The sequence below is a fragment of the Vombatus ursinus genome, unplaced genomic scaffold (assembly GCF_900497805.2).
Source record: "Vombatus ursinus unplaced genomic scaffold, bare-nosed wombat genome assembly UNPS02014801.1, whole genome shotgun sequence".
NCBI lineage: Eukaryota > Metazoa > Chordata > Mammalia > Diprotodontia > Vombatidae > Vombatus > Vombatus ursinus.
The window spans coordinates 13,668,221-13,694,805 of record NW_020954579.1 but is presented as its reverse complement, the minus strand read 5'-3'; the positions used below and the strand labels follow the sequence as shown (position 1 = coordinate 13,694,805).

At 43.4% G+C, this 26,585-nt stretch overlaps 1 protein-coding gene across 2 annotated transcripts; it reads right to left on the bottom strand.

Moving 5' to 3' along the window:
* Positions 1 to 13,727: 13,727 nt before the first annotated feature.
* CYGB (cytoglobin) lies at positions 13,728 to 26,571 on the bottom strand. Of its 2 annotated transcripts, none has more exons than XM_027873304.1 (4): positions 26,258 to 26,571; positions 19,580 to 19,811; positions 18,633 to 18,804; positions 13,728 to 15,373 (listed from the first exon to the last, which is right to left on the bottom strand). In XM_027873304.1, exons 1-3 carry the CDS (start codon positions 26,398 to 26,400, stop codon positions 18,637 to 18,639), a joined length of 543 nt encoding a protein of 180 aa, XP_027729105.1. In that variant the 5' UTR covers positions 26,401 to 26,571; the 3' UTR covers positions 13,728 to 15,373; positions 18,633 to 18,636. The 2 variants fall into 2 exon arrangements, with proteins under 2 accessions (XP_027729105.1, XP_027729103.1); XM_027873302.1 differs by having other exon boundaries at positions 18,641 to 18,804.
* Between the last annotated feature and the right edge of the window lie 14 nt (positions 26,572 to 26,585).

The window sequence follows — 26,585 nt, the reverse complement described above, 5'->3', positions numbered from 1 at the left end:
GGGTTCTGTTGCTCTAGAATTTGTTTAGAGCAATTTTTTACAGGTATTTGGAGGGGTTTGGGGGAGAGCTCAAGCAAGTCACTGTTTTCACTCCACCATCTTGGCTCCTAGTCCAATAATTCTTAAATTATCTCTCCTGGATCTATTTTCCTGGTTAGTTGCTTTTCCAACGATATATTTCACATTTTCTTCTATTTTTTTCAATCTTTAGATTTTGTTTTATTGTTTCTTGATATCTCATGAAGTCATTAAACTTCCCCTTGCCCAATTCTAATTTTTAAGGAATTATTTTCTTCAGTGAACTCTTGCACCTCCTTTTCCATTTGGCCAATTCTGCTTTTTAAGGAGTTCTTCCCTTCAACAAATTTTTGTATATCTTTTTCCATTTGACCAATTTTTCTTTTCAAGGCACTCTTCTCTTAATTGTATTTTTGTGCTTCTTTTACCATTTGGTCTATTCTGTTTTTTAAGGTGTTATTTTATTTCAGTATTTTTTTGTGCCTCATTTACCAAGCTGTTGACTTTTTGTTCCATGACTTTCTTTCATCACTGTCATTTCTCTTCCCACTTTTTCCTCTACCTCTCTTACTTGATTTTTAATATCCTTTTTGAGCTCTTTCATGGCCTGAGACCATATTTTTCTTTGAGGCTTTGGATGTAGGAGTTTTGACTTTGTTGTCTTCTTCCGAGTTTGTTTTGATCTTCCCTGTCACCAATTTTCCGTAGTCAGGATCTTTTCATGCTGTTTGCTCATTTTTCCAACCTATTTTAACTCTATGCTAAAATGGGACTCTGCTTCTGGAGTGGAGTGGTAACTGTCCCAAGCTTTAGGTTGCAGCTGTTTTCAGAGATAATTCTGAGGATCTGTAAGTTTTTGGTTCTTTCAAGGTGGTATGATCTATGGAAAGCTATACTCTCTTCTGGCCTGTGCTCTGTGTGTGAGCAACCACAAGCACTCTTTTCCATCCTGGAACTGTGACCAGGCTCCCAGCTCCTCTGTGGATGCAAGCTCTGGTGTGCTAGTACTTCTCCTTGCCCTGGAACTGCTACCCAGGACTGTGACCAAGATCCAAGTATGAGCAATCCAACAGAGTCCTGCCCCCAGTGCAAGCAAAGGGACCCCTTTAATCTCCTTGTGACCAGTTGTCTTCCTCCCACCACACCCTCCACCCCTTACCATATGTAGGCTGAGAGGTCAGGAAACCACCACGATTGCCACTGATTCAATCACCCCCAAGACCTATTGCTGGTTTGTTGGGGTGTGGCCTGTGCTGGACATGCTCTCACCCCTATGCAACAGACATTTCCTGCCAACCTTGTAAGTTGTCTTGGACTGGAAAATTGTTTTACCCCAACCTTTGCTGGGTTCTGCCACTACAGAATTTGTTTTGAGGTATTATTTAAAGTTGTTTGGAGGGGTTTGGGGAGAGCACAGGTGAGTTCCTGCCTTTTCTCTACCATCTTGGCTCCACTCCCTGAACTGCTAATTTCAAAAATAGGTGTCCATACTCTATGCGGATGATTCCCAAGACCTCCAGTCTCCTATCTCCAGCTATCTATTGGACTTCTGGAACTGGATGTCCTGTAGACTTCTTACACTCAGCATGTCTGAAACTGAACTCATTAGATTTTCCCCAAAACCCTCCCCTCTTCCAAACTTTCCTATTACTGTCAAAGACACTACCATTGTCCCGGTCTCTCAAGCTAGCAATCTAGAGGTCATCCTCTACTCCTCACTCTCTCTTATCTCCCTATAACCAATCAGTTTCCGAGGCCTGTCAATTTTACCTGTGTAACATCTTTCACATATATCCACTTCTCTCCTTTGACATTGTCCTGGTAGAGGCCCTCATTACCTCGTGACTTCATGCCTGGACTATTGCAATGGTTGCCATATCTAGTTGGTCCACCAGCCTCAAGTCTATCCCCATTCCACTTAATCCTCCAATCAGCTGTCAACGTGAGTTTCCTAAAGCATAGATCTGACCATGTCACCCCCACCACCCACCTCCAACTCAATAAACTCCAGTGGCTCCCTATCACCTCCAGGATCAAACATAAAATCTTCTGACATTTAAAGTTCTTCATAACCTGGTTTCTCCTTTCTAGTCTTCTTACACCTTCACACACTGCCTTTCCCACCATGTAGTCTTCAATTTAGTGCCACTGGCCTCTTTGCTGCTCCTTAAGCAAGACACTCCATCTTCTTATTCCAGGCATTTTCATTGGCTGTCCTCTGTGCTTGGAATGTTCTCCTTCCTCATCTCTACCTCTTGGCTTCCTTCAGCTAAAGTTCCAGGTAAAATCCCTCCTTCACTAGAAGGCTTTCCCGATCCCTCTTAATCTTAAGAGTCTTCCATCTGTTGGTTATTTTCAATTTACCCTGTTAATATCATGTTTATACATAGTTATTTGTCTGTTGCCTCCCCCATTAGATGGTGAACTCCATAAGAGCAGAAACTGCCCTTTAATCCCCAGAGCTTTGCATAATGCCTGGCACAGACTATGTTTATGACTGACTTACTGACCAACAGGGCACAGAAGATAGAATTCTGAAGTAAGAACCAGGTAGATTTGAATTCAATTACTGCCTCTTAAACTTACTCGCTGGATGGCCATGGGCAAGAATGTTAGGCCATGATAAGCCTGTATATATTAAGAGGGAGAGAACAGGCTCAGAGACAGAATTTTAGGGTGAAGTCTCTAGGATGCAGAATAGTGAAGTTCAAGCCACATGGGAACTAGGAAATGCTGTTGACTTTTAGGATCTGTCACATAGTAAGCTACCATTAAGATTTCTTGTTAGAGCTTGTGTAAATGTTTTGCCTTTGGTGACATAGTGCTTGGAAAGTCTCATGTATGTATAAAAATATTCAGCCCAGCAATATCCCTTGGCCTTAGACCTGGTGACCCCTCTATCTTGTGTGGGCCACACCAGACATTTCAAGGATGTATCCATGATAGATAGATATTGTATTTTGTATTATATTGAAGTCTAGTTTCAGTTGTGTCCAATTCTTCATGACCCCATTTGGAGTTTTCTCAGCAGAGATACTAGAGTGGTTTGCCATTTCCTTCTCCAGCTCATTTTACATATGAGGAAACTAAGGCAAACAGGGTTAAGTTGATTTGCCCAAGGTCACATGGATAGTAAGTATCTGAGACCAAATTTGAACTCAGGAAGATGAGTCTTCCTGACTCCAGGCTGGGCACTCTATCTACTGTGCCACCTATCTGCCTATACGCAAGATAATCATGTATCCTTGCCTTGTTTTTAACAGGTGTATTCTTACAAGCTAAGTAAGCTTTCTTTTATTCTCCTTACTTGTGCCAGGCCTGTCATTGACTCTATTATGATACCTGAGTTTAGAACAATTGCTAGCAGCTCATCTAAGACAATGTCACTTAAATTCTTTGAGCTTAAAGCAAAAAGTTATAAAGGATGTTCTCATTTCAAGGAAATCATGGATACTTGGTCTACTGCTGTACTACTCTCTTTCATAGACTTGAATGGGTAAGGAGAGAAGGATGGAGGAAGGGGGGGAGGGGTGCTATGAGGTTTAAAAAGGGTTTTGAGACTAAAGAATATTGCCTAACAGTTGTGAAGAGTAAGAATCAGTTCAGTGGGAAGAAAACAAGTTCAGTGTTTAGTCATGTTTAGTTTGAGGTGAACAGTCAGAGAAAAATGCTAGGCCTCAGTTTCTTTAGCTGTACAGTGAGTTTGGACTTGACTTTTTCTAAATTCTAAATGGGCAGCTAGATGGTACGGTAGATAAAACACTGGGCTTAGAATCAGGAAGACTCATTTTCATGAATTCAAATCTAGCCTCAGACACTTACTAGGCTGTGTGACCCTGGGCAAGTCACTTAATTCTGTCTCAGTTTCCTCATCTGCAAAATGAGCTAGAGAGGGAAACGGGAAACCACTCTAGTACTTTTGCCAAGAAAATCCCATTGGGGTCATGAAGAGTCAGACACAACTGAAAATGACTGAACAACAAAAATCCACTGGTCATTTAATGTCTCTTGGCCTTCTTTTCCTCATCTTTAAAATAAAGGGCTTGGATTCTGTGGTCTCTAAGGTCACCTTGAGCTCAAAATCTATGATCTTATGAAGATATTATGCTCAGCAAACAGAAATTCAGGACTAGATTTTTAAGAGAGAGATCAGAATTAGGAACAGAGAGCTATGCCTATGTAAAGGTGGTAAATGAGAGTTGGATATATGGAGACAAATATATTGGTAGCCGCAAAGCCATAGAACACCCCTGTTTGGAAACAGGAAACATAAGAACAACCATCAAGGGAAACATAGGTACCCATTGCTTTCTAAATTGTGCTTTTAAGCTCAGGTGTGGCAGTGCACAACGGTAATTCCTGCTACTAGAGGAAACTGAGGCTGGTGGAATGCTTGAGCCTGGGAGTTCTGAGCTGCTGGAGGGCCATCAGGCATCCTCACTAAGTCTGGCACCAATATGATGAGCCCCTGGGAGCAGAGATCTGAAAGACTTCCTAAAGAGGGAAGAACTAGCCCAGGTAAGATAACTAGAGCAGGTTAAAGCTTCTGTGCCAATCGGCATTGGAATCAGGCCCATGAGAGGGCAGCTCCTTATCTGGCTTCTTTCAGAAATGGCATCCCCAAGTATCCTGACTTCCAGTTGGAGAGCCCAGCCTGAAAACAACTCTTCCCTGACTTCTCTGACAGACTGTGTCCGTGTCAGCCCACTCCTTCCCTCCATCATCCCTATTTTTTATTTTTTGCTTTTTTTTTGGGGGGGGTGAGGCAATCAGGGTTAAGTGACTTGCCCAGGGTCACACAGATAGTAAGAGTGTCAAGTGTCTAAGGGCAGATTTGAACTCAGGTCCTCCTGACTCCAAGGTCAGAGCTCTGTTCACTGTGCCACCTAGCTGCCCCCATCATCCCTATTTTTTAAAGGGCTGCCCTTTCAGCCTGCCCTTTCAGCCAGCCTGACACAGGGAGATCTAGGCTCAAAAAACCAACCCAAAACAAAAATCCTAAACTCTGTGCTTTCGCTCACTTTATTTTCTATTATGTATATCTGTAATAATTTCTATTGTAAGCTCCATGAATACAGAGAGCCTGACTCGGTTGTTTTTTTTATTTCTCCTAATACCTAGTAGTGTGCTTTGTGTAATATCTGTTATAGTTTTCTCTGAATCATCTTACATCCAACTGAAATGGTTTGGCCATTTCCTTCTCCAGCTCATTTTACTGACAAGGAAACTGAGGCAAACAGGGTTAAGTGATTTGCCCAGGGTCACACAGCTAGTAGGTGTCTGAGGTTCGATTTGAACTCAGGTCCTTCTGACTCCAGGCCCAGCGTTCTATCTACTGTACCATGTAGCTGCCCATCTGTTACAGTAGGGATCATTACATATAAATTTACAGCTAAAAGGGATCTCAGAGGCCATGTAGGCCAACCATCTCATTTTACAGATAAAGAAACTAATTCCCAGGGAGGTCGCATAACTTGCCCAAGGTCACACACGTAGGAAGCCTCAGTAGATATTTAATAAATGGTGATGAAGAAAGGGAAAGAAGAGGGAGAAAGGTTGATGGTTCCACAAGCTCTCCATCCTCTAAGCTGTAAGTCTTCCCTTTTTCTTCATCTTCTATGAGCTGTACCTTTTTATAGGCTTTCCCAACTTCTGGAATTATAACCATCTTCTCCCTACCTGCAAAAAACAGTGACAAAATGTGTGTAGCAAGAAGGGACTGGATGAATCTTGCTCTGAAAAGCTTTCCTGTGTCGGTCAGCAGGGGTCACTGTGAGGCTGCTTTGCAAAGATGATTCTCAGCTGCAACTGCTAAATAGAGAAAGACTTTTCCTCCCTCTCTCGTTTTTCTCCCCAATCCCAATGACATTTTAGTTCTCAGGGAGAAGCCTGGTCAGAACTAAGGGAGATGTTGTCCCAAGTCCTCTCGGATCCTTCTCCATCAGAGATATAGTTGTGCCTAGGCAAATGCCCAGTTTTCTTCTATCCATTGTGAGACGTAGGGAAGCAATGGCACCCCCACCCACCTCCCTTTTCTGTGCAGAGGCAGAGCAGCTCCTGTTTGGCCCCTTTCAGAAATGATATCCCCAAGTATCTTGACTTTCCATTGGAGAGGCCAACCTAAAAGCAACTCTTTCTTGACTTTTCTGGCAGATTGTGTCAATGTTAGCCCACCCCTCCTCCCCCATCATCCCTATTTGTAAAGATTTCTAGATCGTTGATTCTGCTAAAGGTCACTCTCTCTTTTTTCTTTTTTCTTTTTTTCTTTTTAAGGCAATTGGGGTTAAGTGACTTGCCCAGGGTCAGACAGCTAGTAAGCGTCAAGTGTTTGGTCTGAGGCCAGATTTGAACTCAGGTCCTCCTGACTTCAGGGCCGGTGCTCGGTGCTCTATCCACTGTGCATCCTAGCTGCCCCATTAAAGGTCACTCTCAATACCCATCAGTTGAAGAATGACTGAACCAATTTTGGCATATGAAAATAAAGGAAAACTGCTGCACCATAAGAAATTATGAAAGGGATGGTTTCAGAGAAACCTGGAAGGATGTATATGAACTGATACAGAATAAAGTGAGCAGAAACAGGAGTACAATTTCTACAATAACTATAACATTGTATGGAAAAAACAACTTTAAAGAAAACTTAATAATATAAAGATAACCAACCACAAGTCGAGGACCAATAATGAAACATCTTTCTTCTTCCTGACAAAGATACAAAATAAGACATATGTTTTCAGACATGATCAGTACACAGATATGTTTTGCTTGACTACGCCTATTTGTTAAAAGGAAGGGTTTTTCTTTTTTGTGTGTGGGGGGAAGAGAGAGAATGAAGTATTACTTGATGCAAAAAAATAAATAAAAGGATGAGCATGAATAATTTTTTTTAAAGTGCATTGAAGAGAACAGAAGGAGGTTCAGTAGAAAATAGACAAATGGGGGGCAACTAGAGGCACAGTAGATCAATAAGTGGTCCTGGAGGCAGGAGGACCTGAGTTCAAATCAGGCCTCAGACACTTAGTAGCTGTGTGACCCTACGCACATCATTTACCCCTGATTATCTAAAAAAAAAAAAGAAAAAAGGAAAATAGGCAAGTGGGATAGTTTGGGAACTAACATGCTGAATTTATTATATACATTGAAGAAATGCATGTATTGTATACATAATAAAGTTATGTGTTTATTCTATTTGTCATTTAATATTAATATTTTATTATACTGTATTACATATATTTATTATAATAAATAAATGTATTATGTACGTTAAGTGAAAAAAGGTCAATTTGTATGTATATGATGGAGATTCATTGTATAGTAGAATATTAATTTTTTGTTCCTTGTATTATGAAAAAACTCACATTTACTGGTGTTTGTCAAGTTCAGAAAAACAAAAAAATTAACTTAAAAAAGGTTTTTGAGCTAATTTGCATTTTCTTGGGCAAATATCTGCTATCTGTTCCATTCAACTTGTGCAATATGTTAGGTGTTAGGTGTGTATGAGGCTTTGATGACAGTCAATCTCCGTCAGGGTTTTAGCCCCTGAAGCTTGCGCCTTCATTCTTTCTTTAAGGGGGAGAGGGCAGAGATGACAAGGTTTGGGAGAGAGACCATGGTGGGCTTAAAGGGTTAAAGAGTACCAGACTCCTCTGGGGACTATGGAGTTTGCCTTAGATAACAGTTTCCCCACTCCCAGCCTAAGAAGGAAAATTCATGAGGTCTAACCTACAGGGATCACTGTACTTGGCACCCAGAAGGAACTTAATAAATGGTTGTTGACTGATTGATACCTCTGCCAACTCATCCCCACATGGCCTGCCCCCAACTCTTTCCAAATCCTAATCCAGGGCTTGAGTGAATTGCTTATTTCTTTATATTTTACATTAATTTTTTTACATATTGTATATATTATTTTATAGCCCTACTGATGCAGTTTAGGGGCTCGGGGGTCCTGGGACCCCAAAATCACAACACACGGGTCCTGCCCGAAAGAATTCGACCCAAGCCTTCTTTCAGCCAAAAACTAGGTTTATTAGAACATCCATCATATTGGGCAGACACTTAAGGAGTCTGAAAATTAGTGAGCTATTGGCTTATTGGCTAGATTATAAGAATCCCAGCATCTTAATGGAGACAAGATGGACCTTATAAGACTATGAGAGGGATCTAGGAGTGGCCAAGGTAATATGAGGTAATAGAACTGGTCTATGAGGTAATAGAACTCCAGGGGTGGCCAAGGGAGAATGGAGCCCAGACAGGATTAAGGGTGGGAAGTGGCCTGGGGCCATAGGGAGGTACGGAATTATAGCCTCAGGAGAACACCAGAGATTTGGCTGTGTGGGGAAAATCTAGGGCCCTTCTCCCTTGGGGTCCAGATCCCATACTCATCACTACCACTAAGAAGAAGGGAAAGAGGTATTCTTTCACATCAGGAGTCGGACACATTGTACCTCGATTCCAGCATAGTGATCTCATTTTGGTCCTCTTGCAGAAGGAAGGCCAACAACCAACCAATCTCTAGAATTACTCTGGTTTGGGCTAGATTCAGAGGTACTGGTATTCTTTGGAATAAAATAGGTATAGGTCCTATTTCCCATCATTCAGGAACTTCCTCCTCAATCCCGTTTATGTGGAGGCCTCTCATCAAAGTCCTCAGATTCTTCCAATGTCCTATCAAATCAACCTCTTGCTGCTCTCTCTGCTCTCTAAACATCCCAAGGAGAGGGAAACAGCCACACCCAGCTCTGGTTCTGGCCAGCATAATCCCCAGACCTCTACATTCAAGGCTCTTACAGTTTAATCAGACTTGTGGTTTTCAGTCGTTTTCAATTGTATCTGATTGTACGTGACCCTATGGACAATGTCCATGGGGTTTTCTTGGCAAAAAATACTGCAGTGGTTTGCCATTTCCTTCTCCAGTAAATTAAGGCAGAGGTTAAGTGACTTGCCCAGGGTCATGCATAGCCACCTAGCTGCCCTCTTGCAACTAGTCCTGGACTTTTTTTTTTTTAACCTCTGATCTTTCCTTGTGATCTCTTCCATTAGATTGTGATCTCCAGGAGAGATCTTTCACCTTTCTTTGAATCCCCAAGATTTGTCCCTGTGCCTGATTCAAAATAGGTGCTCAATAAATATTGATTGATGGATCAAACGTCTTTTGATAGCATTGTTTCAAAAAGGCCTACTTTCCCTGATGACCTCACCTTATTCTAATTGAAACACCCACTCCCCTTTCACCACTCCCTCCACTATATTTATATATTAATTTGTTGATTTGGTTTTTATTTGCATGTCATTTTCAAGTGTTCTTTTTAATTTTTATCAATAACTTGTTTTTATACTACCTTCGTTTCCAAATGTATCTCTCCTTCACCTTATACTCTGTGAGTCAACCTTTAACAAAGAATAAAAAAGAAAGAGGGAATAAAAGTAGTTCAGCAAAACTAATTCACACATAACCAAGTCTGACAGTATAAGCAATGAAGCATACATGTGCAAAGAAGGAGTTTCCAAGTGTTCTTATATCTTTCTTTTTTTTCTTTTTTTGTCCCCATAAACATTTTACCAGCTAGATGATTAACTTTCTAAACTGGAGAGATTATATCTTCCACTTTGTCCCAGCCTGGAGGGTTGGGGTGGTGTGATATGTGTCAACCTAAATGGTAACTGGGGTGGGGCAACTGAGGCTTTGTCTCCAGGTGCTGACAACTGGGAGGGACAGGGTAAATAGTCTTCCCTGCAGTAGTTTTCTAGTTAACCATCCCCAGGCTTTATGTTCCTCCCTACCAGCCTGCCCCAATTGGGAACCACTCTATCACTTAGGATCTCTCATCTTATTCCTACTCCCTGTGCCTTCTGACATGCCTCCTGGAGGGCTGGAGGGGAGGGACTATCACCTGTGCTCCCTGGGGAGTGAAACAGATTCTCTGAGGGATAGGCAACTCTGTCTCAGGGAGACTGCGTCTGCTGTAAACTGTTTTCTGTACTACAATACTACCCCCACACCCAGTCCAATTTTGCCCTGGGTGTAAGAACTCATACTTAGAGCTCTGTACTAACCTCAAAATGTCTCTTCCTCTTTCTGGATAGGCAGAAATTAACCTAAAGGAATTTTCCTCTGAAATATTTCCTACTAAGAATGAAAGGGTAGGTTGGAGAATCGTATCTGTAGTATGTTGTTCAGTTGTTTTCAGTTGTGTCCTACTCTTTGTGACCCTGTTTAGGGTTTTCTTGGCAAAGATACTAAAATGGTTTGCCATTTTCTTCTCTAACTCATTATACAGATGAGGAAACTGAGGCAAACAGGATCAAGTGACTTGCCCAAGGTCACATAGCTAGTAAGTATCTGAAGGAAGATGAGTCTTCCTGACTCCTGGCCTGGCTCTATTCACAGTGAAACCTAGCTGCCCATTGGTAGTATGAGGGAACTTTATTTTGGGTAGCTACATAGAAATACTGGGCTCAAAGAGGCTAATAGTTCCAACATCTCCAGAAAAAAAGAAATGACCTTGGTGTGGCAATCAGTGTCAAGTCCAGTGGGAGAATGTGGGAGTAGGCCAGAAACGGAAATGGTTTACAAATTTATGGAGCCACTGGGGGAGGAGCAGAAACATAGATGTGGTTTCTCCAGAGGTCATGGCCAAAGAAAAGAGAAAAGCTTCATTAATGGGGCCATAGACAAGAAGATATCTGTAAAGTTTAGGGGCTTCTGAATCCAGAGCTAAGGGTTAGAAAAATGAGTTCCAGAAGATCTGAGATACCTGCAACTTTGCAAAAATCAAATCTATTAACTAAAGATTGAGAACTGGGCATTTTTTTCAGCCCAAGCAATCCCACAGCTGACTTTGGGGACTAGATTGAAAGAAAGACTGAGTCAGACGCGAGAGTGAGAATAAAGAGGTAGGTGGTTCATTCAAGACTAGTGTAACCAGCAGATGTCACTGTGGAGCAAACACTAGCTGGACACACTTTTTTTTCCCCCCAATTTTTCCTTCTGTAGAAATTTGGTAGAGACTGGAAGGTTTGTCTAATGCTCCCACTCTCTAAGTAGTAGGTCATACCTGTTTATAACAATGGCTCGCTCTTTAGCCAAGGAGCAAAAGGAAAGCCACTCCTAATTAAATGGATATTTAATTTCCAATTTCAATTCTGCCTTTTGAGAAGTTTATCAAAGATTATTAATAAGATCATAACCATAAGGTTTTCTCATGCATTTAGGTCTGAAACCACCAGGTCAGAATTGAATCTTGACCACCAGGACAGGGTTATGGTATCTTGACTTATTTTTAGTTCTGTGGATCCCAGCTAGTCACTGGAGTCTTCCATTTTCCCCTTGCCTGGTACAGAATATAGACATGCAGTATAAAGCATTTATGATTGACCATAGATTTTTTTAAAATACAAAAAAACCCCCCAAAATCAAGATAAAGAAAGAGCTTAAAGAAATAGCAATGAAAAATTACATAGAAATGATCATTAACAAAAGGCAGGGAGGTCATTTAGAGAATAAAACCTGTCGGAGCTTTCTTTAATTCTTAAAGTGGTGGTAGCAATAGGCAGCTTCATTCAAAGTTCTTTTCTCCATTGATTGGAGGCTGTGTTCTAAAGCCAGCCTTTTTCACTTTGTCCCTGGCTCTGAAGTATACACTTCAAGACACCTGCAGGGGCCTGATCACCATGGTGCTGTCTCTGCACTCCATCTCTGTCCCACAGGCAGATTTTTCTACCCTTTGCTCTACTTCAGAGTGATTCAAGGTTCAAAAGCTCCCACTCTAACAGAACTCCACTGCTCAAACTTCAAGATAGTCGAGTTTTTCCAGAGTTGGGAGTGAATACTATCCCTCTAAAACAAGAATTCTTAAAGTAAGTGTGTGTGTGCGTGCGTGCGTGTGTGCATGTGTGTGTGTATGTGTATGATGGACCCCTTTGGCAGTCTTATGAAGACTGTGGACCCCTTCTTAGAATAATATTTGTAAATAATTGAAGGAAATGCTAAGTTTTAATTAGAAGTTAGTGAAAATAAAAGTGTAGTTTTTTTTCCCATCCAAGTGCACAGATCCTGTGAAATTTATCCATGGACCCCTTTGGGGCCTGTAGACTTAAGATTAAGAATTCCTGCTCTAGAACAATTCCTATTATGCCCCAAGAAAAGAATTCTTTGTTCATGGGAAAATCAGTCCAAAATTCATGTAAATACCTTAATTTGCCTGTGTTAGTTGAAAAGATTCCCATAAAACTTTGGAAACTGACCCTTTGGCTATTTTTTTTTCATTTTGGAGTTGCAATTGTGATTTATAAGGGGTTTTTATTAGGGAGATTTGGAGAAGCAAAGGCAGAGGGTATGAGATCAAGTGGTTCAAGACAAATGTAGAAGGATTTGAGACGGAGGAGAATTTATTTCATTTGTCTCTACTCTCCTTTTGCTGGCATACCATGTACTATGGTTTAGGGTACCAAATACCAATTCTCCACTGTAGTCAGGGAATCAAATATAAACAGGAATCTCTTCCCTCTTCTCCCCTATCGACCTGTAAGCTTCTTTAGGGAAGGAACTGAACATTTCTCCTAGCAGGGAAAGTAAGTATATAATAAGTGTTTGTTGTTGTATGGTATCCTGCCTTTCTTCCACCTCTGCAATGAGGCTGAATTATTCCCACCGCATCAGGTGATTGACGCAAACTCCTATGATCAGAAGTTACCTCTCCAGGACTCCATGAATTAGCATTCTCTTTCAGACTCCAAACATTCCAGCCCAACTGGACTACTAGCTGTAGCCACTTTCCATTTCTAGCCTCCTACATTTGTACAAGCCATGCTCCATGTTCTTATTTTCCTTGAAGGCTCAATTCTGGCGCCGCCTCCTATGAAGTCTTCCTTGTTCCTACCCCACACCCCACCCTGCTCCCACCCTATATCTACTTATCTGAGGACATCATATCCTTTCCTAGTATCCTCCCCAGTACAATGGAAGCTCCTTGAATTCCGGGATTGCATTTTTTTGTCTTTGCAACCCAGTACCTAGTATAGTGCCTTGCACATGGTAGGCACTTAACAAATACTTGTTGAATTCTACAGGGATGCATGACAGATTCCAAAAGCCCACATTCTTTTTCAGTCCAAGTAGCTCTAATTTTGAACCAGGTTCTTTTTTTTTTTTTTTTTGAGGACCAGAGAAATTTAATGTCACAGGGTTACACAGGCAATAAGTAGCAGGGAAGAGATTCAAACCCAGCTCTTCTAACTTGAACCAGGTTCTTAACCTAGGGTCTATGGACCCTTTGGGCCTCCTTGGTCTGATTTCATGGAATTTGTATTTTTGGATGGAAAAAAAATTACACATTGATTTTTCACTACTTTCCAGTTGAAACTAATTATTATTTGATTATTTAAAAAATAATAATCTGACGGGGGTCCATAGGCTTTGCCAAACTGCCGAAGAGGTCCAATGTACACACATAAAAAAGTTAAGAACCCTTGCGTGTTCTTAATGGGTGCGTGCTTGGGGGTGTGGGTGTGCAGCAATGCTTATGTATATGGGTGTGATGTGAAATTTATGACTTCTGCCTGGGGATTAAGGAAAGAAGTCCAAGACTGTCTGGAGCTGGGGAGATTAATGAAACATTCTGTAGTTGGAAGAAGGGTGTGGAGCTGATAGCTGGGAGGCCAGAGACCAGTAGAAGCCGGAGAAAAATGACCATGACACGTACACAAGGTCAGCAAGAACATCTCTGTTTAATGATACAGTTGGGTCTGGTTACAAACATCAGAAACCTACAAAAGGACAGGCAGTTACAGGAGTGATCACAGGAGGCTGGGACATAGGTATAGCAGCCAAAATAGCAAGGTTTCCTTCAGGGATGATATGGGAGATACAAATTACCAGGGGGGAAACACAGCGATTCCAAGGCAAAGCTAGCCTAGGAAGACAGACAGAGTCATAGAACCTTAGACTGGGAAGGGACATTGGATCATCTCATCACAAGGGGTATGTGGGGAGAGGGGGTCACTCAGGCTTCCTCTCTCCTCCTTGGCTGAACTTCAGATCTAAAGGAAAATTCTAAGAATATAAAGGGAAGGAAACCCATACATTTCAGATGTTCCCACATTCTCCTTTCATATGGGAGCCAGGTATTGAGGCTGCTGGGTCTAAATTATCATAGTGATGACTAGACCCTTTGAGGTAACCTTCAAATGTACCGTCACCGTAGTTTCATTTTGTTGGAGATGGGAGGTAGGCTGGGATAAATATTTGGGGTCTTGCCCAAATGCCATCCTTTGACCTTTCAATACTTGGGTAATTAAATTCCTGGGGCTCACTACACCCCTACAGCAGTCTAGCATAACCAGGTAGTCCCACATATCTGGTACCCACCTGTTCTGAGCCTCTCAATGCTGACCATAAGTAAAACCATTGACTCAACTTGACTAGAAAGGAAAGTCAATGAGTCCCAAGCCCTTATAGAAGAGTTTTGTTTATGCATGAAGGTGCAAAGGAAGAAGGCAGGGATCAAGGTCAGGACAAGCTGTTAGCTCTCTTTGCCCTCATCCTGAAGATGGGGCTGCTTCTTACCTCACTTCTTCCATCTTTGAAATGGGCTTGAGCTCATCTCACCTTCCCAAGGATAATGAGCCTCATATGCTTTTCTGTGCTAACTTAGGTCCCCTACTGCCATGGAACCTTTCTCTATAGCTACCTTCCTCCCCTGAGCCTGGTCATGAACCTCTCCCCTCAGGACACATATACGGACAAAAAAAAGAAGAAACAGAGGCTTTAGTACGTGCCCCTAGGCCCAAGGGCCTGCAGCTGCAGGTACAGGTTATATATAAATATATATATATATATAATGTATATATATACTGTATATATAATATATTTTTATATGCTGTAGATGTGCGTGTATGATACTATAGATATGTCATGTTGAGACCTGCATGCTGGCCAAGCAGATAGAAACAGTGGCTGGTTTATTCTTGGAGAGAGTTACAAACCCTGCCCTGCCTGTCCGCCAGCCCCTCAGCTTGGTCTCTCTCTAATAGAGGATAGAAAAGCTACAAATAGTGGGCCCAGCTTTGTAGGGAGGTCCCTTACCACCCTCCCCAACAGCCCCCACCGGGTGGGCCCCAGAGCTGCACTCAGCATCCGGATGGCCAGGGCCACCTCCCAGCAGCTCTCCAGGGTAGCCAGAGTGGTAGCCTTACTCTCTGGAGATGATCGCCATTCTTCCAGCTGCCTCAGCACCCAGGTACGAAGGGACAAGTTGGCCTTTGGAGCTTGGCCTTCTGCTCAAGGTGCTGCCAGGGAGTGGGAAAAGAGGGAATGGGGCACTATGACCTAGAAGAGGGCAGCGTGCCTGGTGGACTGTGGACAAGATAAGAGAGAGAGAGATGGCAAGGTTAGACAGGTACAGGGATCTGGGCCTCGAAGCTTAGGAGAGGAGACCCGTGCATGCAAAAAAACCACAGACACATATTCCCTTTATAAAAATCTATTTCTGCTTTTACATATGTACATTTTCTCTCTATGTATGTATGTTTATGAGACACATACACATCAATAGACCTACAGGCCCCATACCTACATAATATCAGTATGTACATATATGTCTCACCCACATATTTATTTATTCACCCATCCCTCTATTAATTAATTAATTTCCTATTTCTTCTTCTTCTTCTATTTTTTTAAGCAATCAGATTTAAGTGACTTGCCCAGTGGCACATAGCTAGTAAGTGTCTTAGGCCAGACTCAGGTCCTGCTGACTCCAGGGCCAGTGTTCTAATCATTGTGCCACCTTGCTGTTCCTCATCTACATATTTAAACACCTAATATGTGGATTGACTGTTGTACAAACAAGAAACTTCATTGCTAGGCTCCAGGCATCGCCTCAGGCTGCCCTTCATGTCTAAAATGTTCTCTCTCCTCAGCTATTACTACTGACCTCCCTGCCTTCTTTTTAAATCTCAACTACAATCCCACCTTCTACAGGAAGTCTTCCCCAAATTCTTTTAGTTCTACTGCCTTCCCTCTGTTAATTATTTCCGATTTATCCTGTTCATAGCTTGCTTTGTATAGATTTGTTTGCATGTTGTATGTAGATTGTAAGTTCCTTGAGGGTAGCCGTTGAGGCAGTCTGGCCTCATTTTGTATCCCCCGAGCTTGGCACAGTGCCAGGCAGATAGTAGACACTTAAAAATATTTAGTGATTGATTGATTACCGAGTGCAGAACAGTCAAGAAAGACTGGCGTCTAACCTAGCACTGCTTCTTTTCTGAGAGGAGATGGGAAAAGTGTGCTGATACTCTCTGATGTCTGTCCTCCAGTTCCCTGGCTCCCAAGCCTCATCCCAACATTTTAAGGACTTTAGAGTAGACTTAGGTCTCTGCAGGAGTCTGGGGACCTGGCCTGTCAACATACACACCTAACCTTCTTGGAGTTAGGGGATGTATGACAGGTTAGATCTAGGAGGTCGTGACCTAGGAGTTAACCCTCAACTCTCCCAGCAGATCTCCTAGATAGAGACTAGGAGTGAGAAAAAGTATGCAGAGAAATGAAGAGACTGTCGAGCTTCCCGAAATTCTTTTGTCCACATAGCTGATGCATTCAGATTTGAGCTGGGAGAGGGAACCTTGGGGTGGTTAGGATGGGGAGCAGTTGTGGGAAAGAGGCCTTCTAGACAATGCTCACCTACTTCCTTTCTCTCTCTCATTTAGAAGTGGGGATGGGGGTGGGGAGTGGGGGAAGGAGGATTTTAGCTTTCCAAAATATTTCTCAGTTTGGGGTTTGGCAAAATAGGAACCCCTTGGGATGGCTCGGGTGAAGGGAGGGGAGGACACAGGGTGTTAGGAAAATGTCCTCCATATGTTTCTGATTCACTGGTACTGCACAACAGACTGTTTAGCTAGCTCTGGCTGTGGTGTCCAAAAGCTCTCTCCAGGCTCCTGTAAAAGCCTTTTCTCTGGAAGCAGGAAGTCTCATATCCTAGCTATAAACAAACTCTCTGCTGCCTGGAGATCCTGCATGATGTTGGAGTCAACTGGAGGGCAAGCCCCTATCTGCTCCAAATGACCTTTTAGGGGGGTCTCCAATCTTTTCCTCTTCCTCAGGCCACTGCAACTATCCTTGCCTCAGGGAAGTCCCCTTTTTTCCCCAAGCAGGTAAAAATATCCTTCTTGTTTTTCCATTTCTCCCCAGAGGCTGAAGGACAGGGACAAGGGCCAGATGTGCACATCTGCAATCTGCAGTCTGCTTTGCTATGACTGAGTCCAGGTTCCAGCAGATTCCACTCCAGGAATGGTGTCAGGAAGAAGTGGGGAGGGGGGAGGGAGTAGAAAGAAAAATTCACTGCAGCCTCTCATTTAGTCAGAGACAGGAAGGCTGGGAGATGGAGGTCAGAAGGCTTGGACTCTGTATTTGGACTCCAGGGACCTCCCTGGGAGCAATGTCAGGGAGGAAACTTACGGAGTAGGAGTCTAGCAGGCTCCCCACAATGGTGGAAAGCAGGGGGAGGAGAAGCTGTGTTTTCCATGGGAAACTCCTGGGAATGTTTCCCCAAAATGTGTATCTTGAGTTGTTGGCTGACCCCAAGCTAGCTCTTTCTTTGCCTCTACTTTCTCCTGCTCATTCTTTCTCTACTCCCCATCAGTTCCCAGGATCAGCCTTCTCACTGGGGCCTGTGCTGGCCAGGTTATTCTCACCCTATATGTCTCTAAGCTCTCTCTGAAGGTCACCTCCTTGCCTTTATCTTCTCTTCCCTTCCCTTCCTTTCCCTTCTCTTCCCTTCTTTTTTCTTCCCTTCCCCTTCTCCCTTCTCTATCCTCTTCCTATATCACTATGGCCACCTCTAGAAAGGTGCCTGGCTATCCTTCTCAAGCTAGCCACAGAGACACAACTACCTACTCTACTTTAACCTCAGGAGTGAGCAACTTTCCTGTCACCTGCTTGTTACTTTATGGTGGCAAATTGTGTGTGTATGTGTAAGTTGGGAAAACATGCATATATACATATGTGTGCTTGTATGTGTGCCTGTGTGGTCTCCACATGATTTTACTGACTTCAGTCCATGTCAAAGGAGAAGTTGGGAGTACTGGATTAAAAAACATCCCCACGTGATTTGTGCCTGGGGAGGAAGCAGCCTTTCCCGGCTTGGGCTGAACTGGCTCCAGTTCTGATGAGCTCCCTTCCTGCTGGGATTCAAAGAGGCGTCTCTGTCCTTTGGCTGTCCATGCGTCAGTAAGATTTTACTCCTTCGGGAAAGGAGTTGCTAGCTTGGAGATCTCTCTGAAGGGCATGATACTGAGGCCTCATTGGAGCCCAGTGTAGGGGGGAGAGCCTGAGAAACAGGGCTAGTTGAATTAGGTTTACAAAATAGGGAAAAACAAGATCCCAGGTCTCCCTTTCCTCCTACTAACCCAACCAAATCCCCAGCCCTACTGCCCTGAAAATAGTTCCTTAATTTTCCCCATGCCTTTCTTCCATAGCTGGGGGAAACCTGGAACCTGAAGAGACCTAGAGTCGGTAGAAGATAAAGAACGTACATGTACGTGTGTGTGTGTGTGTGTGTGTATCTGTGTGTGAGTGTGGTTGTAGCGATGGTTACTCTGCACACACTCTTGTCCACCTGCTCACATGTTGGTGGTGGGGAGCTGCTGCACCCAGCCCACTTCCTTGTAGGCAGCAGTCACGTGGCTGTAGATGAGGCTACGCAACTTGGACCAGGCTCTCTGCGTCTCAGATGGGAAGTCATCAGCAAACTCCTCAGCGATGACCTCCAGAATGACACCAGAGAGGATCTGGGGATTGAGGAAGGAAGGGTGGAAGTAAACAACTATCTCTGTACCCCATGCCTCCCTTCATCCCCTTCGGTAGAGAGCAGCCTCTTCTGTCTCACGATGAACACATCTCTGAACGTCTAAGCTAACGGAATTCCTTTACAACTCCAAAGTAAAGACACAACCACACGTCATGCTCAGGGGAACTCCAAGTAGAGTGGTATACGGGGAAGCAGAGTGGTATACCGGAAAGCGTGATCTTTGAGCCAGAAGACCTTTACTTAACTCCTAACGTTTATCATTTGTATGAAAACCTCTTAGAGTCTCAGCTCTCCCATCTAAAAAATGAGGCACTTGGATTAGGCGGATCTCCAAGGTCTTTCCCAGCCCTAGTAGTCTATGACCACATGATTCTGGGAAGACAGTGAGTCTTCCACCACATGGGAATGGGATGAAGAAGTCCTGGCCTTCGGTCCCAGCACACTTTGTTTCTCTCAGTGACCTTTACTGGCTGGCGCCATCTCTCTTAATGTCTGATGAACTGTCTCCACCTAAGGGTTAGTAGTTACAGAATCTCAGCAGTTCAGTGAATAGCATGAACAGGGGAGGGGTGGAAAGTCCAGGGTGATGATAACCATTCCCCTCAACCCCCCAGAGACTCTTCCCATAGGTGTAGAGAGATGGCTAGGCAGCTCTGGTTTGCAGAAACCTGGATGCAACCAGCTGGCTCCAGGTGACTCTAGGAGCCTTTGGGTAGCCATAGCTTCCCTGTGCCTATCTGAAGGTTGGGGCATACCTTGAAGTAGACGGGCTCCACCTTGTGCTTTAAAGCATGGGCTTTGCCCACCAGTGCCAACACAGAGGACACCTTCTCTGGATCATGCAGATTTTCCACCACGGTGTTGAGGGCACCCATGACCCGACAGGCATGTTTGCGCAACTGGGGGCTTTGCTCCATCTCCAGTGGCTCTTCCAGGTGCTGGAACTGGCTGAAATACTGTTTGGCAGAGGGAAAGTTCACAAAGAACCTGGAGAGATGAGAACAGAGAGGGAGCAGCAGTCAGGAGGAGTGAGAGACAGTGGGTTCAGTTCAGGTATCATGCCTCTTGCCCCAAGGCACCACATTCAGAGGCTCCTTTAACTGACCCTTAAGGAGGATAGGGAGAGGGTAAAGGACACTTCTTTTGAGGAGAGAATAGTTCCTGTCTGTTGATTGCAAGAAGAGGTCCTTTCATTCTTAGAACTCCCATTCCCAACACTTAGAACAGTACCTGGTACAGGCTAGGTAAATACTTATTGATTGATTACCTTCTTCTCACTATCTTGTTGGTTTTCTGTTTTGTTGTTGTTGTTGTTGTTGTTGTTTTTAAGGCAATGGGGTTAAGTGACTTGCCCAGGGTCACACAGCTAGAGTCATGTGTTTGGTCTCAGGCCAGATTTGAACTCAGGTCCTCCTGACTTCAGGGCCAGTGCTCTATCCACTGCACCACCTGGCTGCCCCTTGTTTTTTTTTTTGGCTAGGCAATGGGGTGAAGTGACTTGCCCAGGGTCACACAGCTAGTGTCAAGTGTCTGAGGCTGGATTTGAACTCAGGTTCTCCTGACTCCAGGACTGGAGCTCTATCCACTGCGCCACCTTGCTGCCCCTCTTCTCACTATCTCATAGAGGAAAATGATTTGAATTCTTCAAGAGAAGGACCCCTCATCAAGGTCCCCCATAATCTTTCCTATTTTATATAAGGAATGTTATCCTCTTCCAACTAAACTGCAAATTCCATGATGGTAAGGACCTGAATGCTTAAATGAACTTTTTAATCTAAGCTAGTACCTAGCAGAGTGTCCTGTTGAGTTACTCCCAAAACATGCATGCTTAACTTTAGCCAGTTCAGTCTCATGTTCATCCCTGCCTTCCTGCTGTGCTTCAATTTGATTCTCTAACTCCCTACCCCAATGTCTTTCCTCCTTGATCCATTCTTCACAGCCCATATCAAGTCCATAATAGTTATTAGTTGATTGTTTGATTTATTTCCATTATCTTCAGAATGTTATTATATATTATCACAAAATTGGAAATTCTCTAATGGGCAGGCATCTTCCTGCTCCCAGTCTCAGCCCTTTCAAATACATCCCGTATCTTTTAATTTTCCTAGAACAATCCTTTCTGTGCACCATACCCAGTTAAAAAAAAAAACAAACAACAAACTTGAATGGCCTTCCATCACGGCCTATGGAACATTGTGCAAATGTATTAGCTTGACACTCAGAGCCTTTTACAATCTTGCCTCTACTTATCTTGCAACCTTCTCTCCCATTACTCCCTTCCTCAAGCCTTTCCACTCAAATTAAATTGGTCTGCTTATTTTTCCCCAAACTGGATACATCACATGCGTGCCTTTTTGAATTTCCCTTTGGCTGAAATGCCTTTGCCCTTCAATACCCTCTTACATGAAGCCTTCTCCAAATGCACCTGCTCATAAGAATCTTCTTTCTCTGGATGTCTGTAGTAGTTATCTCTCTGTCCCACTTATACGGTAGTTACCGTTTACTACTTTGTATTATTTCTTACCGCTAATGTGTCCTTTCTCCCTAATTAGATTCTTTGAGCAGGTTTCTTGGTACCCCCAGGTACTAGCACAGAGAGGCCTATCCATAGGATGATTGTAAATGTTTGTTACAATGATACAAATTCTAGCTACTTACTAGAAATTACTTTGTATCAACTCTTTACATCTTTTGTGCTTATTTTTTTATTCACATGTTACTTCCTTCCCATTTCCTCCCTTCAATAGAAAGTAAGTTTTTTTGAGAGCCTGGACTATTTTATTTTGTTCTTTTTGTCTCCAGGGCATAGCCCAGTGCCTGGCACATAGTTGGTGTTTAATAAATATTTAATTAATTCCTAGTATGAGCCTTTAATGAATATTTGTTGCAAATTATGTGATGGCATAAATAGAGGGAGAAGGCATAAATGAGTTTCAATCCATACCAGGGCAAAAAATTGAAGTGTTTATTAAATTAAGCCTCTAGAAATTCTAGCTAGTATACAAAGACTAATCTTGTTAATTTAGGCTTTGGTTAATTAAGTGATAATATAGCTTAACCTTTCTCATTGTTAGTAGGGAATAAAACTGGGAACTCATATAAAGCTTTTTCCTACTGCCTTGTGAACCTATTTTGTGGAAATGATTCTATGTCTGGGACCTCCCTGTGTGTTGGGGGAGGAGGGGCATAGGAATAGGAAGCAACATGTGAACAGAAAATTAAATACAAAATATATAAAATTTCTAGTAAATATCTTGAATTAATATCAACACTAAACTTGTTCTCAAAGAACTCAGTCTAATTGGGAAAAGACGATACATTCATAACAATAAATAATAATCAAAGATAATAAAGAATGGGCACCAATACGAGTTAGGACCAATGAAAGCAGAAAATATGCCAAAACAGCTTTGGGCCCAAGGGTAGAATCAGATTTCTTGTTTTTTGGGTGGGGGAGGGGGTAGTGAGGGAGCAAGGTTTGAGCAGCAACTTAGGATTTAGAACAGTCCATCTTTGCTGCTGACTCTGGACAAATCAATTCAAAAATTTCTTTTCAAATTGCTTTTTGTACATTAAAAAAATGAAGGAGAATATTCCCTATGTCAAAGGTATATAGTGAGGACAAGTAAGAGAGTAGATATGAAAATGCCTTGAATGCATCAACAGAATTTTCATTTGGGCTGAGGATAGGGTCTCAGTTGTTTTATTTTTTTGTATCATTATTTTTAAATTATTCTTAGTTCATAACTACCAAGGCCTGGCTAACAGTGTCTCAGGGACCTGCCTACTTCTATGTCCTTAAGGGGGACTAGACTGGCCAAACATACTTCTGTCCCAGCTTCCAGTGCCCTTCCAAGTGTCCCTTTCCCCAACTACTCTTGTCCCCCTCACCCTTGTGAAGAGAAAAAGCTAGCACAAATAGGTCCACTGGTGCTGTCATCTCCCTGAGACAGCTGGGCCTCCCAAAAGAGCCCAAAATAGGTTTCTCTGAGTGTGAGGGGGAAGGTGTCAGAGTTACAACCCAGAGGGGAGCCTCTGAATAGCACTGGGTGTTCCCTCACTGCTTTGCCTGTAGAATGTGTAGAACCCAGACTGGGGGTGGGGGGAGTGGAATAGTCCCAATGTATGATTCTTCACCCATAACCCTCCTAGTTGTGAGGATGAAGAATTCTTGTACGTTTCCTCTCCACCCTACCCCATGACAGATTACAGTGAAAGCTGAAGGTTCAGAGAAGAGATAATGCCCCTCTTTGACTTGGGAGACACTGGCTGGGAAAGCATCAGAGGGTGGTGAGTATGGAGAGCAGAAGGGACTTCTGTCTTTGCACTTTCTCCAACTGAGGAGCAGTAGCTCCCTAGAGCTCCAAGGAGTTACATATGTGACCCCAACTTTTTAGGGGTATATCTGAGAGAGGTAGAAAGATAGAGGTGCCGGTGAATTCAAGATAGATCTTGTCCCTAGTCAGTAGTAATGTCCCAGATGACTCAACTTCTGACAAAGGGATCAGAGATTGTGAAGCCAAGGAATAGGATAGCTGGTTGGGAAATAGGGAAAATGAGGCAATAAAACAGAAGACTAGATCAAAGAAATTTGTAGCTTATCCAAATTCCTCCCTGGTTTTGGGATTGCTTGGTTTCCCCTTGGCACAGCTCTCTAGGATTCTGAGCTTCCCTCGGCTTTACCCTGTGGAATAGCTAATATTTGTAGCCAACTAGATGGTATGGTGGCTAGAATTCTGGACTTAGAGTCATTAAGCCCTGAGTTCAAATCCTGCCGTGGATGCTTAGTAGTTGTGTAACCCTAGGTAAATCACTTCTCTCTTGGCCCAAGTTTCCCCATATTTAAAATGGGGATAATAATAGCATCTACTGAACAGGGTAGTTATGAATTTCAAATGAGATAATGTGCCACTATGTGGTTGTTAACTATTAGCTGCCTGTTACCTTTTATGCTCTCTTCTCCCCCATTCCTCGGAACAAAAGGGCCTTTCTCTTCTGTGGAGCCCCATAGCAAGGATATGGCTGCCACCAAAATGCATCAAGGATTCTCACTGTAGAGATATGAGCCTCAATCCAGGCTACTGTCCCATGTACCTAGACCAGTATTGGAGATCTATCCAATTGAACTGAATCCAATAGAATGACTAGATGTCTCATAGCATCTAGTTATCTAAGAAATACTTTTGTTGGAAGAAGGAAAGGAAGGGAGGAAGGAAATATGCATTTATTAAGTGCCTACTATGTGTCAGGCACTGTGCTAAAATTTTTTATAAATAATAGTATCTCATTTGTTTTTTTAAAACAACCCTGGGAGATGGGTGCTATCATTACTCCTATTTTACAGTTGAGGAAACTGAGGCCAACAGAGGTTAAGCTAGCCGGTGTCTGAGACCAAATTTGAACTCAGGTGTTCCTGATTCCAGGTCCTGGCTCTAGCCATTATACTACCCAGCTGCCCAATTATTGCCTTCTTGATATATGTAACTGTCACTGTTGACCCTCCAGTGGGGGTTAAGTACCATAGTAGGAATGGGAGCTAAAGATAAGATAGGAAAGAACTGGGGACGTGGGGGGTGTTGTTTGTTTTTATCTTTTGAGTCTAAAGATGCCTAGATATGTTACTACCCTCAGGATTTAGCTTCATCCTTTCCCCCCTTCACTGCTCTCTCTCCTCCCATTCCTGGGATGATTCAGTCTCCTCTGATATGGGATGGCTGATTCTCCGAACTCTTGTTCTCCCATTAGCTTCAGTCATCTATTGTCAAATTGTAGGCTTAGGTGCAAGTATGTGCACATGTGAGTAAGAACAAGGTTATGGATGTTCGATCTAGGCCATTATGAATATATCCTGTAGACTAAGCCTATTTATGTGGGTCAAGGCACGTGCATATCTGTTTCTCTGAAAGTCTGTAGGTCCACTGTGCCCGAATTTGTTCCTCTGTGGTTTCTGGTCTGGGTTTAGAGCTCACTCCATAGTTTTTCCTTCCTCAGGAGACCTCCTCTAATTTTATCAGGAGAGTTCTTTTTCCCTTTTACCCAGAAATCTAAGTTAGATTCAGGGCCTCTTGCTTAATAGCTGAGTCTGTACAAAGAAACTGCTTGTATGTGTTGGAGAAAGGGTTGCAATCTTAGCATGTGGTGGTGTCTGTCACCTCATGTGTGAGTCTAGGAGACCCTAGGTAGTTAAGAGCAATATTATTTCTATGTCTTCGAGTAACTTAGGTAGGTGTGTGGGTATATAACTAGATAAGAGACCCCAGTCTGAAGGGGTGCAGGGTGGGGCCCTTCTAGACAGTGGCTTCCTTCCTTCTTTCTTTCCTTCCTTTCTCTTACTCTCTCTCCTTTTTCTTTCTTCCTTCCTTTTCTTCCTTCCATTCCTTCCTTCCTTCCTTTCTTTTTCTTTCTTTCTTTCTTTCTTTTTCTTTCTCTTTCTTTCTTTCTTTCTTTCTTTCTTTCTTTCTTTCTTTCTTTCTTTCTTTCTTTCTTTCTTTCCTTACTATCAGAGGAGGACAGAAAGGAGAAGAAAGATAGGGAATTTCCTCTTGAAGTTCCTTTCCTACTCTGGAAAACCTGACCATATCCTTGGAGGGAAGGTGACTTCATATGTTCAGGGGTTCTTGTCTTGGGGATGAAAGCAGATCCATTAGAAGGGTCATCTTTTTTAGTTCTTGGCTCTGTTCATTTGGTATAAGGATGTTAGAACTCAGATTAACAGGCCTGAGGAGGGGAAGAGATGAAGTAGACTTTGGAATAGGGTGAATGTGAGGATACAGGAAAGAAATCAGGATCACAAGGCAGGGGTGCTAGGCCTGAATCAGAACTGGACATGCCCTCTGACCTATTCTCCTAATCTTTGTTCACTTCAGTCAAGTGGTTTTTGACCAGGTAGGAGATGTAAACTCCTTCTTGGTTCCTTTCCCTCCATGATTCTCAGTTTTCCCATTTCCGAAATAGAGAGAGCACAGCCTTTGTCCCCATTTGAGGTAGGGCAAAATTAGGGCTTGTTAAATCTTTGCTGGAATATTGACTGTGGTGTTGGGGGAAGGAAGAGAGTAAGGTGGGGGGGGGGGACTGTTCTGCGATGGAGGTTCATTTGCTAAGGTCTGGATGGAGAGAGTCCTGAAACAGCATAGATGGTATGCCTAGCTAGCCCCTTCCCCACAGCCTTCTAGTGCCTTTCCTTGCTGTCCCCCAATCCCGGAGAAATCTCATGCTCCGGAGTCTGTGGTTCACCTCCGGTGCTTAGTCCTCTCCATCTAGAAGCCCACCGGAGGCCACGACCCCCTCCCTCAAACTACGTTGGGGTGCTTGGAGCCAGAAGCTGACCCCTGCTATCTCCTCACCAAATGCCTTTCCTTGGGGCTCCAGGTTGGAGTCAGGGTAGCTGCCGGGGCTTTATCAGGGCTAGGTCAAGGGCCCGGAATCACACTCACCTCACCAGGATGGCCACCCCCACGTCCTCGCAGTTGGCATATAGCCGGGCCCACGTATCCTGAACCGCCTTCCTCTCGGTCTCGGACAGCTCCTCGCTCCGCTCCCTCCGCTCAATGTCCATCTCACCCGGCACTTTCTCCATGAGCAGTGGGGCTGAGGAAAGCCGCGGCACCGCTGCAGAGAGCCAGATGGACGCCGAGACCCCGGGGCACCGGGGAATAGCGGTACGTGCGCTCTGGCTGTGGCAGGGACAGTGTCAGTCAGTGTCTCTCTCTCTCTCTCTCTCTCTCTCTCTCTCTCTCTCTCTCTCTCTCTCTCTCTCTCTCT